General features: G+C 40.3%; 1 protein-coding gene across 3 annotated transcripts; it reads right to left on the bottom strand.

Moving 5' to 3' along the window:
* Positions 1–3,106: 3,106 nt before the first annotated feature.
* On the bottom strand, positions 3,107–13,953 carry tc2n (tandem C2 domains, nuclear). 3 transcript variants are annotated; one of them, XR_001422454.1, is made up of 13 exons: positions 13,833–13,952; positions 12,978–13,071; positions 12,691–12,897; positions 11,372–11,533; positions 10,932–11,011; positions 10,108–10,177; positions 9,275–9,375; positions 8,700–8,813; positions 7,050–7,241; positions 5,307–5,421; positions 5,018–5,217; positions 4,324–4,591; positions 3,107–4,259 (listed from the first exon to the last, which is right to left on the bottom strand). XR_001422454.1 is itself a non-coding variant. In XM_015019440.1 (12 exons), exons 2-12 carry the CDS (start codon positions 13,042–13,044, stop codon positions 4,481–4,483), a joined length of 1,419 nt encoding a protein of 472 aa, XP_014874926.1. In that variant the 5' UTR covers positions 13,045–13,090; positions 13,833–13,953; the 3' UTR covers positions 3,107–4,480. The 3 variants fall into 3 exon arrangements, 2 of the variants coding, with proteins under 2 accessions (XP_014874926.1, XP_014874925.1); XM_015019440.1 differs by having other exon boundaries at positions 3,107–4,591; positions 12,978–13,090; positions 13,833–13,953; XM_015019439.1 differs by having other exon boundaries at positions 3,107–4,591.
* Positions 13,954–16,693: the final 2,740 nt, after the last annotated feature.

The raw sequence follows: 16,693 nt of genomic DNA, 5'->3' as shown, positions 1-16,693 counted from the left end.
CTTCTTCTTCTTTGGGATTTTATGACTGTCGGGTATTCATGTCATTGCATTACCGCCACCTTGTGGATCATGCGATCATCACATCTAAAGCTTTATCACGGAGCCGCGGAGTGTGGGGTTCCATTTGTGTCAAAAATAAGTAGCACTCGTGTAGATGTTGTTGGTATATATACAGTAAAGCAGTGAACTCTTCACAACCTTAGGTTAATGCATGAGTAAAATACAAAGTAGAAATATAAGCATTTTGAAAACGCTAATATTGAAAGACCAACATTTTTGTAATATTTAATAAACACTTTGATCAGACATGACCTACTTCAACACTTATTAATGGCGAAGAGAACAGGCAACACTGACCAACGACAAGGACCAACTACATGAACCAACAGCACGGACCAATGACACTGACCAGTCACAGAAATTACATAAAAAACAACTGCGAAGGGTTCACTGCTTTACTGCAGATGAATTGACAAGATGACAGCGAGTAATATAACCACAACGCAGCTAGAGACATATGTAACATGTACATATGGAGCGAATACATATGCATCATAGACATATGCAATATCTAACATACGCATCACCTACATATGCAACATCTACATGCAACATCGATATATCCATAAAGCACTAAGACCACAGACATCAACTAAAGTCACATAGCAACGACATGGACAAACAACATCTACACATAACTTTCTACTTATTTTTGACACAAATGGAACCCCATAAAGGCGAACCAGAAGGTGGAGACAGCCAGGTTCAAATATTCTGTGCTCCCAATCAATGGATCAGACACCTGCAAAGGGGAGGAGCACAAAGACAGACAAAAACACCTGCAGCCCAGCCCTGGAGCCCAGGGCTGTCACATTCCATGCATAAAAAGAAGTGAAAGAAGAAGAAAATGCTACTCTGTCATTAAACTGTGTACAGATATTTGTACCTATAATACCTCAACAAAAACCACAGCTGTTCAGTTTATATCCAGGATTATTTGTTTAATTTCATCCTACATGAACCGTCATGTCTTGGTTGTGCCATTTTCAGTCAATTCTCAGGTTATTGTCTTACAAGCTAACCCCAACTTGTCTGCTGTGTTCCTTCGTCCTCAACATGACCTTTGCTCATAAAAGTTCTCGACCAAACAAGACCTTAAAATAGCTGCTGGTTGCATACCAAGATAACTGCATAATTAGACTGTATAGACTGGTTTGATAACTTCCAAAATAAGTTGTTTACATTAGATTTTATTAGGGGCGTTAGAGAAAAGGTGGGAGGAGTCCGAATGTGCGGTATATTTTAGGAATATTATTTGTAAACATCTTTTAAAACAATTTCTTGCTACAGCTTCCCACTTTCTGTACGTCTATGACATACAACCATCATAAATTTCACAAAAGTTTTAACTGTGATGTGGGAAAAATCTGACAAAGTCCAAAGAGTATGAATATTTTTGTAAGGGACTCTAAAGGCGCCAAAAAGAAATTCCTTAACAATTAAGCAACGACTATCTGTTCTCATTCCGTTTTGTTGCATAAGTGCCGACTCTACCTTCGATTCTGTCCCAACTTTTATTGAAATGTGCCGCAAGCAACACTGACACATACAGAGAGAGAAAAGCTGTGCAGTATGTGCAATAATCACTACACCACTTAAAGAAATGCTCCAATTAATTACATAAAACACTCCTACATATGTGGTAACGTCTTAATAACTAATAACCACACAATAAACCCCATGTATGCAATAATTAGGCAACTTCTTTTACAGAGGATTCTTTCTGTCAGTCAAACTTCATACCTGTATATTTAAAGTAAAAACAACATTTTGGTATTTTAAGAGGAATATCTATGTGTGCATAATTAATGCCAAAATTTTGTGTTAATACATTTGTGTGATTGTAATGAGTAGAGGAGGGGGCTTAGCACACAGTCCTGTGGGACTCCATCATCAGCTGAAACTGATGATGGTGGATAACTGAGAGATGATCCTGACAGACAGATGGATCTATCAGAAGATTCTCCAGGTGTCTGCAGGTGGTTGTGGGTAAAACCCCACGGCCAGCAGTATTTGGACGAGACGTTGTAAGATAATATTGAAAAAGTGTTAGCATTAGCTTGAACTAGCTTAAAGTTTGCTCAGATAGACTGCAGTTCCATCCCAAATTAAGTATCTTGTCTTAAGCGGCAGGCAGTGCAACCACAAACCAATTCCACACATACCTTAGAAAATCCCTTTTTTTCAATTGGAGTTAGTTTGACACAGTGTTCCACTAATTAAACTTGGATAATGTCAGGATGAGCAAAAATTAATTCTAGAAAGTAGACAATTACACCTGTCTACAAAGAAGCGTAATCTTCTACTCTGTCTTGTTTTTACTTTTAAAGTAATCTTTTATTTCTTCTTTTGCTTGTTATTATATCAGACACAGTTTGGTTTATTTTAACAGTCAAAGATCATGGAGAGATCAAAAACGTTGAATCTTATTATTTCTTGCTGCTCAAGTCACTTTTACTGTATTATTTTATGTCCCTCCAACAGTTTTGGGACTCTCATCTGGTCTACTAAAGCTCAATTTGATGAAAATCACCAGGAGGTTTCCAGAACATTCCTCCTCCCTTTTACAGTTTTCCATTTCCCAGTTGAGGAAACGGGAATAAGCTGCAGACTCTAGCTGGCAAGCACCCAAAAGAATCTGTTGAACACACAGAGCAGGCAATTGCCCCTAAAAAAAACTCACACTGACTGCTTCGATACGGACAAGCGCCTTCTTGAGTGAGAGTCAAACATAACTCTCCGATATAACAGCCTTCTGTACACATCTTAAGGCGTGTCTGGTATTCCTTCTGTGTTACATTAACCATTAATCAAACATTATTGGTTTTTTTTTTCAAATAAAGACGGTGTTTTGCCACACCAGGATACGGAGGCCACTGACGCAGGTCGGCCCCACGTGGGGCGCCCGGTTGTCCTGGTCACACGCAAACAGCCGGAGGACTCGCTTTCCAGAGTCTACAGGCTTATTGTTCTCAGGGTGCGTGTGTGTGTGTGTGTGTGTGTGTGTGTGTTTGCGAGTCCACAGCTGGTTACACGGAACAAAGCAGTCAGTCCAAAAGCTTTATTGGACTGAACAGGGAACATTCCTGTTTCAGCTGACAAACCAGAGTTGTGCAAGACAAACGTTTTCTGAAGCCCTTCGTAAGTTACAGATTCTCAAGTTTGCCACGGTTGTAAAAATCTTAAAGAGACTTGAGGTTGTTTTGCATTTCTTCACATCACATTTTTAATCAACCAAGTGAACTGGTTCAGTGATTACACTTCACATTTCTGAACAAATCCCTACATTTTAAAAATAACTACGATAAATACAAGAAGATAAAGTGCCTTATAAGGACAAAACAACAAAAAAACACACGACATCAGCTTCAGAGATGGTAGCCGTCGTCTCAACAACCGAGAATGGACTCTAAGCTTTCACTGACAGGCAAGAAAAACAAAAATCTACACTGCCACGTGAAAGTTTTCACACACTTTACATTCTGTCACATCACAACAACGTATTTTATTAGGACTTTACGTGACGGAGCAACACAATGAGATGCATGATTACATCTGAAATGTGCACTAAGCCCACTTTCCTTCATAAAAATCCCTTGCAAATCAACCTAGATTCAAAAAGCATCCCCATGGTGAAACATGGTGGTGGCAGCATGATGCTGTGGGGATGCTTACCTCATGGACAGCAAAGCTGCGAGGAAACATTTATTAGGTTCACCTAAAAAATGACAACATATCCAATAGTAGCTCATCAAAATACACTGAAGATAGTTATGTAGTGACAAAATATGGGCAGGTGGTGTGAAAACTTTCTCAAGGCACTGCAAATGCCACTGCCCCAAATGTCAAAAGTGCCTTGCGAATTAAAGTGCACATCTTTCTGACTTTTAAAACTTGGGTTGTTCAGGCTTCCGTATATTTCCTCTTCGTTTCTTTCAGGCTCTGAGCTTTGATTAGCTTGGCTCTCTCTCAAAAACAAAAAAAGACCAACAAGTAAAAATTGTTCTAAATACTTCAAACTTCACTGAGCAGTAAAAAAATGCAGATCTTCAGCAGCCAACTAATAGAAATTGAAGACTTTTGTAAACACAGATCTAAGTGAACCGCAGCAAAGTTTTCACCAGAAGCAGTGAGCTGACCTACAAAGAAAAAAAAGATAGCTTCCTTTTTCCAGAAATGTCTCTCCTTCGCCCCCCCCTCTTCCCCATCTTCTAAAACTTTGTGCGAATCCTCTATCTACAGAATTTCGCCGAACATCTCGACTCTCTTCCAGGATCGTCACCCTGCGGCGTGGAGTCTGGGCTGTAAGCAGACGGCTCAGGGTACGGCGGCGGTGGACCGGAGGAGCAACCAACCACAGGAGCTGGGCGTCTGCCGTTTTTAAAAGTGAAACTCTCACAGCCGGAGGGGGACGGCGGGTTTAGGGAGGACTCAGCCGATGCCAGGCTGTCACCACTTTCTCTGGGTGAGCCATCATGTCCTTCCACTGCTCCACGGCGTCTGGCAGAGGACTGTCGAAGCCCAGCTGAACCTGAAACCAAACAGAGAGAAGAGGGTCAATTCATCAGTTCAAGACAAAACCAGATGCATTTAATTTTTTTTCTTTTTCTCCTGGCAATATATCAATAGAATACATGGAAATTTGGGGTAGTAATGTGACAAAATGAATGAAAATGTTAAAGACGCCTACCACTAGCTTAATCACTGTTTCAGATCAAACACAGGCTCTTATTCTGACAGTCTACCCCACGACCATCACCGAGCAAAGACATAAAGCAACAAGCTAAACACTTTACACGGGGAAAATTAAAGAATCTACAAGCAGCAACATACAAAAAAAAAAAAAAAGCTGCTAAGCCATACTGGCAGTAATGTCAACGCCCAACCTCACAATAAAAAGTTTAAAGGACGTCACGAGTTGAGGAAATTACATATTTACACAGCCTTCAAGGCTTACCTGTCCAAGACACTGTTTCCTCCTGACGGAGCTGCGGCTGTAGAGCCTCAGCGACAGCGAGCAGGGGTGCTCCAGCGACGCCAACAGGAAGTGAAACGTCTCCTCCCAGCGACACTCACCGCCGGACGCCTTCAGCGCTCGGGTCTTCTTCTTAATTTCCAGCTGGCCTAACTGGTGCATCTCGGCTTTGACGAAAAACACTTTGGAGGAGGCGACAGAAACAGCTGAACATCAATCCCCTCGTTGATCATTTCAGTTAATGACTATTTGAAAATGCAGGTGCGCTTACCCTGGGAGAGGGGAGAGGAAGACGGTGGGAAGTTTTGGGCTGCGAGGATCTTGACCTGGATGCGTCCGCTGACTGGCTGAAAGAGGGTGCTGAGGTGTAGCTCGGAGTGAAACGCCTGTACAAGCACACGACTCATTTCTTGACAGGCTTTTACTGGCATGTTTCAGTTGGCTGTGCTTTAACCCACATAAATAAAGTTACATTGATTATTTCACACTTTGTTTTTTTTGTTGTTTTTTTTTGGTTTTTGTTTAAGTTAGCCCTTTAATAACTGCGTTCTAGTTGTACTCGGAACTTCGAAATTTCACGTTCCCAGTCGGAAGAATAAACTGGAACGCCTTCTGAAATCGGATTTGGGATTTACCACGAAGACCAGTCACGAGACTTTTTTGTTCCAAAATGGCCGCTCCTCGCCTCAGCGGTAGTGAGATGTGGTGGAACATGTTTATTTTACACCCTTTAAACTTTTCGCATTTTATAAAAAAAAAAAAAAACTTCAAGGTATTTATTGGGACTTTACATGTCAGAGCAATAGAAATTAAGTGCATAACAGAATCTGAAAAACGTGCTCAGCCAGCTTTCAAAAATAAAATCCTTTGCGACCAATCTATATGCAAAAAGATAAAAGAAAGCCGACGTCTTTATCGTGTTCAAAATATGACTCAAAATACTCCTAAACATAAATAAATGAAGATAAATTCTTCACTCAATATCACACATGTAGAAGGCTTCCCAGCGTATAAAACAGACATTTCTTGTAACCAAAAACATTACTTATTCCTTTTCTTCTCTGTTTTTGTGCTTAGCAATCAGCCGTGGCCTCTAAAAGCTTCCACAATGGCGGTGATTTGAACAATTTTTCTCTTTTGTGTCCGGCAGACGGGTCCTCGCAGAGTGAATCCCGCTGAGGACCCGCTGATGAGTCACCGTCTGATCTCCTAAGTACAAAAACAACTGCCACCGGCCAGACGGGCCTCCATTTATCAGCGAAACGGCTCTCTGTTGGGGAAATGGTTCCAGGTTTGACCTACTTCTCATCCCTTCAAATTACAGCGTCTGAACTCTGGTTTCTTCTTCTCTCCTATAAAGTCGGCACCACAATTTTCCTTCGAAATGAACCTTTTTGTGTTTCGTTTGTGACGAGGCAGCCACCTCGACCGGCTTCCCGTTGTTTGTGCTAGCACACTGGAGAAACAGTCACAGCCTGTCTGTGTTTGGTGCGGCTCGAACAAAAGCTGTAAGAAGAACTCTTGGGTATTTCTATTCTTTACGTTTCTTTTCCGACCATTTACCAGACAAAAATATATTTGCTACTAGAACATTTTTCCAGCAAAAAACCAACTACTTACCCTGTCAAAGCATTTAAAATGAACGAGGGCATTTTGTCAACGCTTGGTAATTGATGGAAAACAAGTCTAGTTTAGTTTCTAGTACAAATATTGAAGTACATAAAGATAAAACTGACATTAGTCATTTTTTAGGAAGAAATACGAGTTTGTTTTAAGTCAATAATTCATTAATGTTGATGAAAAGGTACCAGTTATAAGTGAAATAATCTACCAGTGGAACTAGAATGTCTTCATCAATATTAATAAATTATTGATTTAAAACAAGCTCTCATATCTTGCCGAAAAGTTGCTTGTAAGTTAGTTTTTTTTTTTTTTGCAGTGAAGTTATACATTTTTTTAACATTAAAAACCATTAAAAAACCCCCAAAACATCACTAAAGCGGCGACGCCATACCGTGGATTTGGAGGGCTGTCTGAGGTGAAGCCAGTGCTCCGACTCCTGGGAACCGAGCTGGCGCAGGGAGAGGACACACTCGGCCGTCGTGCGTTTCCTGGGGATGTGCGTCTGCAGGCGCAGCACCAAAGCGCTGCACTGCAGCTGCTGCAGGCGCAGCGTGAACACAAAAGTCTCCATGAAGACGACATTCTGAAAGCAAAGCAGAGCAGGTGAGAAATCATCCTGTCGCCTCAAGAAGTTAAAAGTGAGTCATTTAAGATGGCTGTTACGCAAAGTTACTCTCTTCTGGAACAGGTAGCTCCATCACGCACTGCCTTGCTAAAGTATTTATACACCTTGAACTTCTGCCAGTTTTTTTCAGCTTTGCAAACACGACATTTAATGTGTTAGGCTGGGTCTGTGTGCAGTAGACCAACACAAAGTAGTGCATAGTTCTACGGCTGCAGCTAACGATTATTGTAGCAATCGATTATTCTGACGATTAATCGTGTAGAAAAATGTCTACAGATTTTTCGTACAAGCACTTAAGCCTTTTTTCTTATACAATATTAGAAAATACGGAAAGATGCAAATAAATAATTAAATCACTTTTTTTAAAAAGAAAAACGTTAGTGAATAAAATGCAATAACGGTAAATCTGAACCGAGTGAATCTAAAACTGTCACTTGAGAAGTTTTGGCTATTATTTACAAACGAAGGTGTTTTTTTTTTAATCCTAAGTTCAAATTGAATATATTTTTTGTACAGTTTTGGATTATTTACTGCTTATTTACTGAATATGTTTAGTTTTTACCAAACTGCCTTTTTTTCCTGGAGTCTGTAAACTCCAGTTAACGATTAATCGATTACTAAGTTAGTTAATGATTATTTCAATAATCAATTAATTATGATTAATCGTTTCAGCTCTACATGGTTGTAAAATGAAAATAAAATGACTACTCAGACCCAATCGGAGTTGTACTTTGTAGAATCGCTGTTCGCTGCTTTAAGGAAGGTTTCTACCAATTTTGCACGCCTAGAAAGTAAAAATTTTGCCCACTGCTCTTTGGAAATTCAAAGTCAGATTGGATGGCGAACACCTTTTTAAAGTCTCAACTGGATTTAGTTGAAGACTTTCGATCTTAAGTTGTTGGAGTTTTTTTTTTTCCTATGTGTTTAGCTCGATCCGTCTTCCTGCCAACTCTGATCAGCGTTTCTGTCTTCGCTGAAGAAAAACAAGCCCACAGTATGATACTGCCACCGCCAAACCTCACTGAAGGACTGATATGTCCAGGTTGATGTGTCTCAGTGCTTCTTTTCCCACATATTTGCAGAAAAACGGGACTCATTTTCAGATTTTCTTAAAAATCGTTTCTCCTTTGTGCTCTTCCATAAATGCCAGATTTGAGTGCTTAAATGCTAAGGTTGTTTTATAATGGTTTCCTCCACAGTGTCCACTGGGCTCTTGGCTGCTTCTCAGTTTACTTAGCTTAGCTTGTCTTGGTTTATCTCATAAAATCCCAATAAAAATGCTCTGATTTTTGTAGTTGGAACTTTACCAATCGGAAAAAATAAGGAGTGAATGTTTCCATGATTGTTGCACATGAAACATGTGCAACAATCAAGCTGGTATTCATGCAAGTGTTTAGCGTTCGGTAGCGTCAGTACCTGGTCATACTCTTTGACTGTGGTCTTGAATTGGATGGGTTTGGGGACGGTGAGGATTGCTTTGAAGCCAACCTCCTGCTCTTCATCTGGATTGAAGACGACGAGGTCCAAACACTGAGCCAGACAACACAAAACAGCAGCTTTATTAACAGGTTTAAGTGCTTAGAAACACAATAAGTGTTCAATTATGTTCAGAGGAGGGGGGAAAAAGGAAGAAGTTTCCCACAAAATGTCAAGCCCCAATCACAGGTGGGAATCAGGTGTGCCTTTCATCTTTGTTTGGCTCCGTTTTGATCAGGAGTTTGTGCCCAACTATGCATTAGGCTTTTAAAGCAAGTATTGCGTTTTAAGCGCGCGACCGCTTCCGTGGAGTCGCTTTTTTAAAAACTTCAATCTAAACTTAGAAAAGAAAAACCAGCAGCAACCCTTTGCTCCAAACTTGATGGAGCACAGATGGCGGCACACAGAGACCCTCACTGTGGACACACAAAGGCTCCATTGAGGGAAGCTGGCGGGGAGAACAGTGGAGCCTTCAGTACCTGAGGCACTCGGGTCTGGGCTGAGCGTAACCGTACCTGAACCAGGGTGATCCACACCTGCTCCACGTCCTGCTGGTATCGTATCCGCACACAGACCTTCCCCAGGTCCTGCTCGTCCCCCGACAAAGCGATGGATTCTGGAAATCAAGAAGAACGACACTTCAGCGTGATGCGGTTGAGTCAGTGAAGTGGGGGATAGGAGGGATGTTTGGGAAAGCGTGCAAAGTTTCAAATTTTTTTTTTATTTTTTTATTATTTTACTGCAAAAATAATGTATTTTAATGTTGATTTTTTAAAGTGGGACAGAACTCAGAAGCAAAAGTAAAAATGAAGCATCGTTTTCAAAATGTCTACTAAATAAAGATCTGAAAAGTGCGAATTTAAAAGTCTTCAGAAGTCGTCTAATTAGCAGAAAGCACATTGACAGGTCAGATGAGGTCAAATTGCCTCTGAAACAGAAACATCACCCTTGTGCTACATGGTGGTGGCAGCATCATGCTGTGGGGATGCTTTCTATCAGTTTTGATATGTGAGCTGATTAGAGTTGAGATGGAAAAACTTATTTGGAACGTGTCTTATACAAAGTTTCCTTCTTTTGTATGATGCGATGTAAAATGTGGATTTAAGAATCGACGTGAATATTTGTAAAATATTCAGAATTTGCCAAACCCAGCCGTGAGACCTCGTTGGTCTTAGAGCACATAGAAGGTTACCGAGAAGTTTTAGGTGAATTTTAATTTTTCAGACCAAGTCAAGCTGGGTTTGTTTGCAAAAATATCCCACGTCTTCTTCAGAAACGCAGTTCGACTGAATTTATTAAGTGATCAAACCAAAAAGGAGAACCAGATCTAAAGGAATGAAATGGTTACCCAGGCTGCCTTCCATGGAGCTCATCATGGAGGAGGCGCTGCTGACGGTGCTGGAGGTGGAGTCAATTCGCTGAAGAGGCCAAACACAGTTAGAAAGTGAAATATGTCTAATGGAAATGAAACCAGAGTCATCAATACGCTGCACAATTATGGCTAAAATATACTACATATCGTGTGCTGACATCAAGATAATGGGAGCAAATGGAACCAAAAACATTTTGATTTGGGAATCAAAATGTCTTTTTGTGGTTTCAACTTAAAGATTATTTCCTTCATGGCAAAAAATTTGAACACCACAGGAGGAATGATTGCTGCTTCTGCTCATCTTTAGGTTTCTTTGAAATTGTTGTGGTTATTGATTTGTGCTTTGGTTTTTTTATTTTTATATGTTTGTTTGGGTTTGTTTTTTTGTGATGTCTTTTTTGTAATGGCTGTAATATTGTAATTTTATTACAATGTCTGTGGAAGAATAGTCTCTACTATGGTAGGGACTAATGGGATCATTAAATAAGCTAAACTAATTGGTCTAGCTACATACAATACTTGAAAAATAGTTGCAAGTTGAACATGTGTTGCTTTTCCACCTTTGTTGTTCTTCTAATTTAGGCATATTTATGTAATTAAAAAAAAAATCTTAAACATTTATTATAAATTGAGGCTAATCATATCTGCCCTTCTGTCCACATAATAAGAGTTATTTGCGATATTTAGCTATAGTACGGAGCTGAGCAAACTTTGCAACTATATTTAGTCTGGTTCCACACGAACGTAAGGAAAAAAACAAAGGTGTGAAAAGAGATTAGATTAAAAGCAAACAGTCTCACCTGGATGTGGCTCTGAGGGCTGGACAGGTCAAGCATGGAGCTGCTCAGGCGCCGCTGGACGCCTGGCTTCAGAGTCCGACCTGGAGGACGAAACCATTACCAATCAAGCTGCTTTGATTTCAATACAGAACCGGTGATGAACTGAATTACACACATTTACACTGTTACATTATTAAATAATTTCAAAATGGTCACAATGTCTTAATTTAATCTTTGACTTATTATAAGTAGCGGCAAGCTAAACCTTTAATGACTCCTCTTATTGCTAGCAGTGTGATGTAACAAGCGTGAAAAGGTTTGATGTTGTGTCCACAAACTGATAAAAGAGCCTAAAGAGTGAATCAACACATTACATAACGAGGTGCTGCTTTTCTTGGCTCCGACCTCAGAGGGAGGCTCAAGTTTTATCCGTTTGGACCGCTGTGCGGGCCGAGCGCTACCTGGGCTTTGAGGGCTGCTCTTCAGCGCGTCTCGCCGGGCGGGGCCGGGGGAGATGTACGCCGGCATGCTGCCCTGATGGAAGATGGACTCCGAGTTGTACGGGAAGAAACTGGCGCCCAGCAGTTCCGCTTTCCTCCCCGCATACGTGGACCTGGCTGGGCCTGCGGACAAAGAGTTGGAGAAAAATAAGTCCACTGAGCGTAGAGGAGCGTGTTGTGCTGGCACAGCGGCAAATAAGGTTCACAGGAAGTTAGCGACAAGATTGGGCCTTCTTACATTTTCCTACAAATCAGAGGAGAGATGTTGGAAGTCTGTCTTGCTTTGATTTAATCAATTTGCCTGCCTCAGTCCTTAAACTTAAACCTTTAGTTTAAGGTAACCTTAAGGTTTTATTGCTACAATGTCTACATTAGGAAATTACAGCCATGTTTAAGCTGATTTTAATTAGGATTTTCAAAATACCTGTCACACACCATCACCTTAACTTTTTTAACAACAAAATTCACCCAATTAAAAGTAAAGATGCAGAAAGAAATTTGCTCGTCAAAATAAATAAATAAATTTTCCAATCAGTGAATGCACCACAGGTAGTAATTTTTCAATAGAATTTATTTATTTTTGTATTTGTATTGTATACTTTTAATTTCATGGTTGGATATGGGTGTTTAAAGTATTTAGTTTTTTTTCAAGTTTTTCATATGAAATTAAAATGGGTGGGGGATTTGTTAGCTTTGGGCACCAAACAGGCTGGGGTTGCTACCAGGCCATGCTAACAACAACATTCTTCACTTTAGATGCTGTAGCTAAAAACATAAAAATAAATTTAAAAAAACTAGACACATTTAGCTATTTTCCACATACAACAGAAACAGAGGGACTACAGGGTCGGGTTGTTAATGTACTGAATTAAACAATAATTAAAGTATTTAATGTAGTTATACATTAAAATACCTGATGTCATACCCGACATTACAAACTCGTAATGCCAGGTGAAAGATTTCTACAGGCAATTATAGCTATTGTAATTATAGCACAGGAAATAGCTCAAGGTATTTAGGACTAATTAAGTTGGACACTTCAGTGGAAACAAGCAACTGCCTTAACGTCACACCTTTGGTTTCACCTTTGGTTTGCTCTACAATTGCACATGTAGAGCAAAACAAACATCAAAAGTCCAGATTCGTTCCTGGACACTGAATCATTAGCTGGTCTGTAAAGGGACTAGAACCAGTCACCACCCGTATTTGTGTCATCATCCTCTCGCATCACACAATTAATAAGTAGCTCTAATGACTGATACAAACAGGCCGATACGTACTGTGCAGCCCAGGCTGCAGAGCAGAGAACTGGCGGCTCTGGGGTTGAACGTAAGTGGGCTTGAAGGTGGGCACGACAAACGGGACCTCTCTGCCGCCCGGAGGCTGCTTGGAAATGAGGTAATCTTCCGCTTTCTCGATCCTACTCTTCTCATCCAGCAGCTCTCCTGTCACCATTATCTCCTTGGGAGGCGCCTTTATTTTGATCACTTAGAAAAATGAAAACAAAACAAATCAAACAGTCAGATGTGAAATCAGCTAAAAACAAGATGGCGGACCTGGTACTGACCTTGGGTCTCCGGTTCCTGCTTGTTCCTCTGAGAGAAATTCTTGCAGCAGTCCTTGAAGAACTCCATGATGCTTCTTGGGTGTTTATGAAAAACCTGGAATTGCACACGAAGGCTGTAGGTCAGTCAGTAAAAACACGTTAAATGCAACTTAAGGAATTTGATTTGAGGTTGGTAAAGCCAGAAAAGTCCCAAAGTTTTCACGTTTGTTCAAAGTTATTTGGCACATCGAAGCAGACCAACGGACTCATCTGAACTGAAAGCCTCTTACAATTATAGATTTGTCTGATTCAAAGTGGAGGGATGACGTTTAATGTTTCATATAAGCAGCCACTGGGGGACAAAGGTTATGACTCAGTTATGGACTTATAAAGACTTCCAGTTTGGGCTCAGACAAATCCTATAGAAGCAGCCGTAATGTTCCTCTAATGCCTTTGGGCAGCCATGCACTGAAGGAGTCTATGAAACATGCTTAAGGACACACAATAGTTATAATATTCAGGTGTGTCAAAGTTTGACACATTTTCAGAGCAAGAAAGGTTAAATTTACACAACTATTGTCTTTTTGTCCTTTTTAAAATATTTTAAACCGGTGCAGCCAAGTGACTATTATTATTATTATTATTCACTGTCGATCTGCTTTTGAAAGACAAACTTGGTCACTCTGGATTTTATTTATGCCACTTTTACATTTCCATCAGTAATTCCTGGCCACCACGCTAATCTTGTTCTACGTGACGACAGAATAAAGACTGCTGGCGCTTTGTGGGCCCCATCTGGAGCCAACCCAAACAAGTGTAGCAAATATTTAACAGCAAATTTAATTGAGTTAATTTTTAAATAAAATATTAACTCACCCCTGTCGTGCTCTCACTGGAAAGAGCTCCCAGTCGCTTCTCTCTCAGCAGGCAGCGGAATGCCGCTGATCTCAGGTCTGTTGTTCACTTTGAGCTTCAGGTCTCTCTCTCTCTCTCTCTCTCCCCGTCCCGCCCTCCTGGCTCTGAATGTCTCTCCGTTTCCCGCACAGACGCTGACATGCTCTTCCTTCCCCGAACAGCAGCACTTTCTGTTAGATGTTTCATTTGTTTACTATCTGTGTGTGATCAGATCTGCCATTGTGGTGTCTTCCTCCTCCTCCTCCTCTTCCTCGGATGGTATGTCAACAATGCGAGTGCCGACAGAAACGTGGCCAACATTTTGTTTTGTTTTTCTTTTAGAGGTTTGCCATCTTTAGTCGACGCTTTTCTGAATTCAAAGTGGTTCCAAAGTTAAAATGCTCTTTTGTTAGAACAAAAATTAATGTAGAAGTGTTTAAAAAACAACGTTCAGTGTAGAACCACTCTTACAAAACCCCCCAAAGACTTTTAATTTAACCCAAATCGGTAGCTATTAGCCACCCCAGCTCAGCAATACACATACTACACTAATTAGACATGAAATCAAGCAACAGAAAACATGTTATTGACGCCCCTAATTAGTGCTTTTTTTGTTTTTTATGCCTTCTTTAGGGGTTTCCTGAAAAACTCATGACGCCTCCTAACTTAAAAATAAAAATAATAAAAAGACCAGCGTGCATTTAACGTCCCTAAATGGTTTACAGAAGAGCTAACATTAAACTCCTTGTGTCAGGAAATGAGTTTTAAGTCACCTTGAAAATATTATTAAATAAATAGCAGCTGTTATGCTGTTAAGTAGAGCTTATTTCCCTGACTTACCTATTTGGTCCGGGAGGAAGATGTGTCATAATTAAATAAAAAAAACTTTTTATTTGCTCTTTATAAACATTAGGCTTCTTCATAAAGACAAAACGTGAGAACCTGAGAACTCTTGTTGCTGCTTCTGCATCTTTAACTAGGAAAACATTTGCAATTCTTTAAAACTCATTCACATTATGCCGAATGAATCTTTAAGTCAAACCCATGCTGGGAATATTTATATAAATTTTCATGACATTTTATTATAAGATAAACATAACAGGCTCTACAAAGAAGAGTAACATCAGGCTCGGTCCATGGCTTCATGAGACCAGAAGCAGTATTACATTTTTAGGTTCTGTCTCCAGGCACGTCCAGTAGCAACCACAGCGCTGTCGACTGACGGTGAACATATTCACATTGTGTTGCAGCAGGAATCGCTGATTTCTGACCACTTCATACTCCAGAAACAGGAGACCTGATAGGCTGGTTATGATGCGGAAGTTACTGGTGTGTCTGTGATTGTTTACTATATTTGCAATAATTTCACAAATTCATGGATCCTGTGGGTCAAAGGTTACCAAAACTAATAATAACTGCCAGAAACCGGCGAATGTAACATCTTATATTGATCTAGATCTTTACAGCGGTTATGTGTAGATTGTTTTGACCATTTTTAATCACCATATCTGCGTCAACTTTTCAGATTATGCTTTGATAGTTATGGTCTTAATATGAGTCTTTAAGGATAGGACTTTAACTAGTTTCAGCTCTTCATCATCCAGAAAGTATGGTGTATGGTGTTCGAATTTTTTCCTTCTAAATTTAGCATAAGTTCAATTAATTTTCTGTGTGTGCAAAGGACAAGGAACAAGTTCTTGCTGCCTCTTCAGGGTTATTTTGCTATAATAAAGATGACTATGTTATCGGCATACAATTGCACATTAACATATATACATTACATATTAACTATTCCCTATATGGGCCCTTAGGGGACTCCTATTTATGAGTTTCTTAAGGGCGATTTGACAACATTGACCACTGAGCACTTTTATGGTCTTTGCACTCACTTTACAATTTGCTTTCCAAGTTCTGAGCTAAACATAGCAGGAATTGGATTTTCCCCTCCAAACATTGGGCATAACCCCAGTTATGCCCAATGTTACTTGTGCACAGTATCTTGGCTGTCCCTAGAACTGCACATTTCTGGACTGAGATGTCTGATGTTGTTCCTGGGATCTGTTGTAGCCACTGCTCCAGTTTGGGGGTGACTGCCCCGAGGGCCCCGATGACCACAGGGACCACTTGGTCTTCAACTTCCAGGCCTTCAGGTACTTCAAATACAGGTTTCATTACAATAAACAATCCAGAGTTACTGAATGAAAACTTCCTGATAGCATGGCGGCTAGCTGATTACTGCTAATTCTGATTGGCTGTTTCTGACTGAGTGGAGTAATTATGCAGGACAGGGAGGAGATCGATTATTTTTTCAGAGATTATCTGTCTCATGTTAGGACAGCGAAAGTTTTAATACGTATGTAAAATGTATTTTTTTTAGGTTAGATGCTGCAGCTTTAAGCAGGTTCGGTGTGAGAGTCACTACCAGGTGGAGCAGAAGTGAAGCTCCGTCTGTCAGATATTACTACCTGTAGCGTAGCAGCGGTTCAACAGGAGAGCAGAACCAGCGTCTGACATCGCAGCTCGAAGACTTAAATAATTTTCCAGGTTATTTGTTTAGCTTTCTGACCGTCATGCTAATCCAGATGAGTGTTTATAGCTGTGCGTTGCTTTACCTGCTATCTGATCCTCCATATGTCTTTTTTTACTGCAGTGAGCCTCGATGTAGCCAAACTCCGTCAAGTATGGCTTTGTTTTTATGTCATATTAGATTCTTCGTGTTGATGCATTTTGACGTGCTTCAATTTTCCGCAGCAACACGCAAACTTCCCCATTCACTCAGTGCGTTATAGTTGCACATCGCTTAAGATTTGTTGTTGCGCGTTTGCGCAGAGTGAAGGAAAGAG

The sequence above is a fragment of the Poecilia latipinna genome, unplaced genomic scaffold, assembly GCF_001443285.1.
Source record: "Poecilia latipinna isolate Pla-1442-1.1 unplaced genomic scaffold, P_latipinna-1.0 Scaffold2433, whole genome shotgun sequence".
NCBI lineage: Eukaryota > Metazoa > Chordata > Actinopteri > Cyprinodontiformes > Poeciliidae > Poecilia > Poecilia latipinna.
This window is presented reverse-complemented; position numbering and strand designations above follow the sequence as displayed.

Excerpts from the sequence above, each read along its gene's own strand:
- tc2n (XM_015019440.1), bottom strand. The coding sequence starts at position 13,044 with ATGGAGTTCTTCAAGGACTGCTGCAAGAATTTCTCTCAGAGGAACAAG. Across the intron at positions 11,012-11,371 it reads GAGCAGCCCTCAAAGCCCAG|GTCGGACTCTGAAGCCAGGC; the intron begins GTAGCGCTCGGC and ends TTCGTCCTCCAG. Across the intron at positions 8,814-9,274 it reads TGTGGATCACCCTGGTTCAG|TGTTTGGACCTCGTCGTCTT; the intron begins GTACGGTTACGC and ends TGTCTGGCTCAG.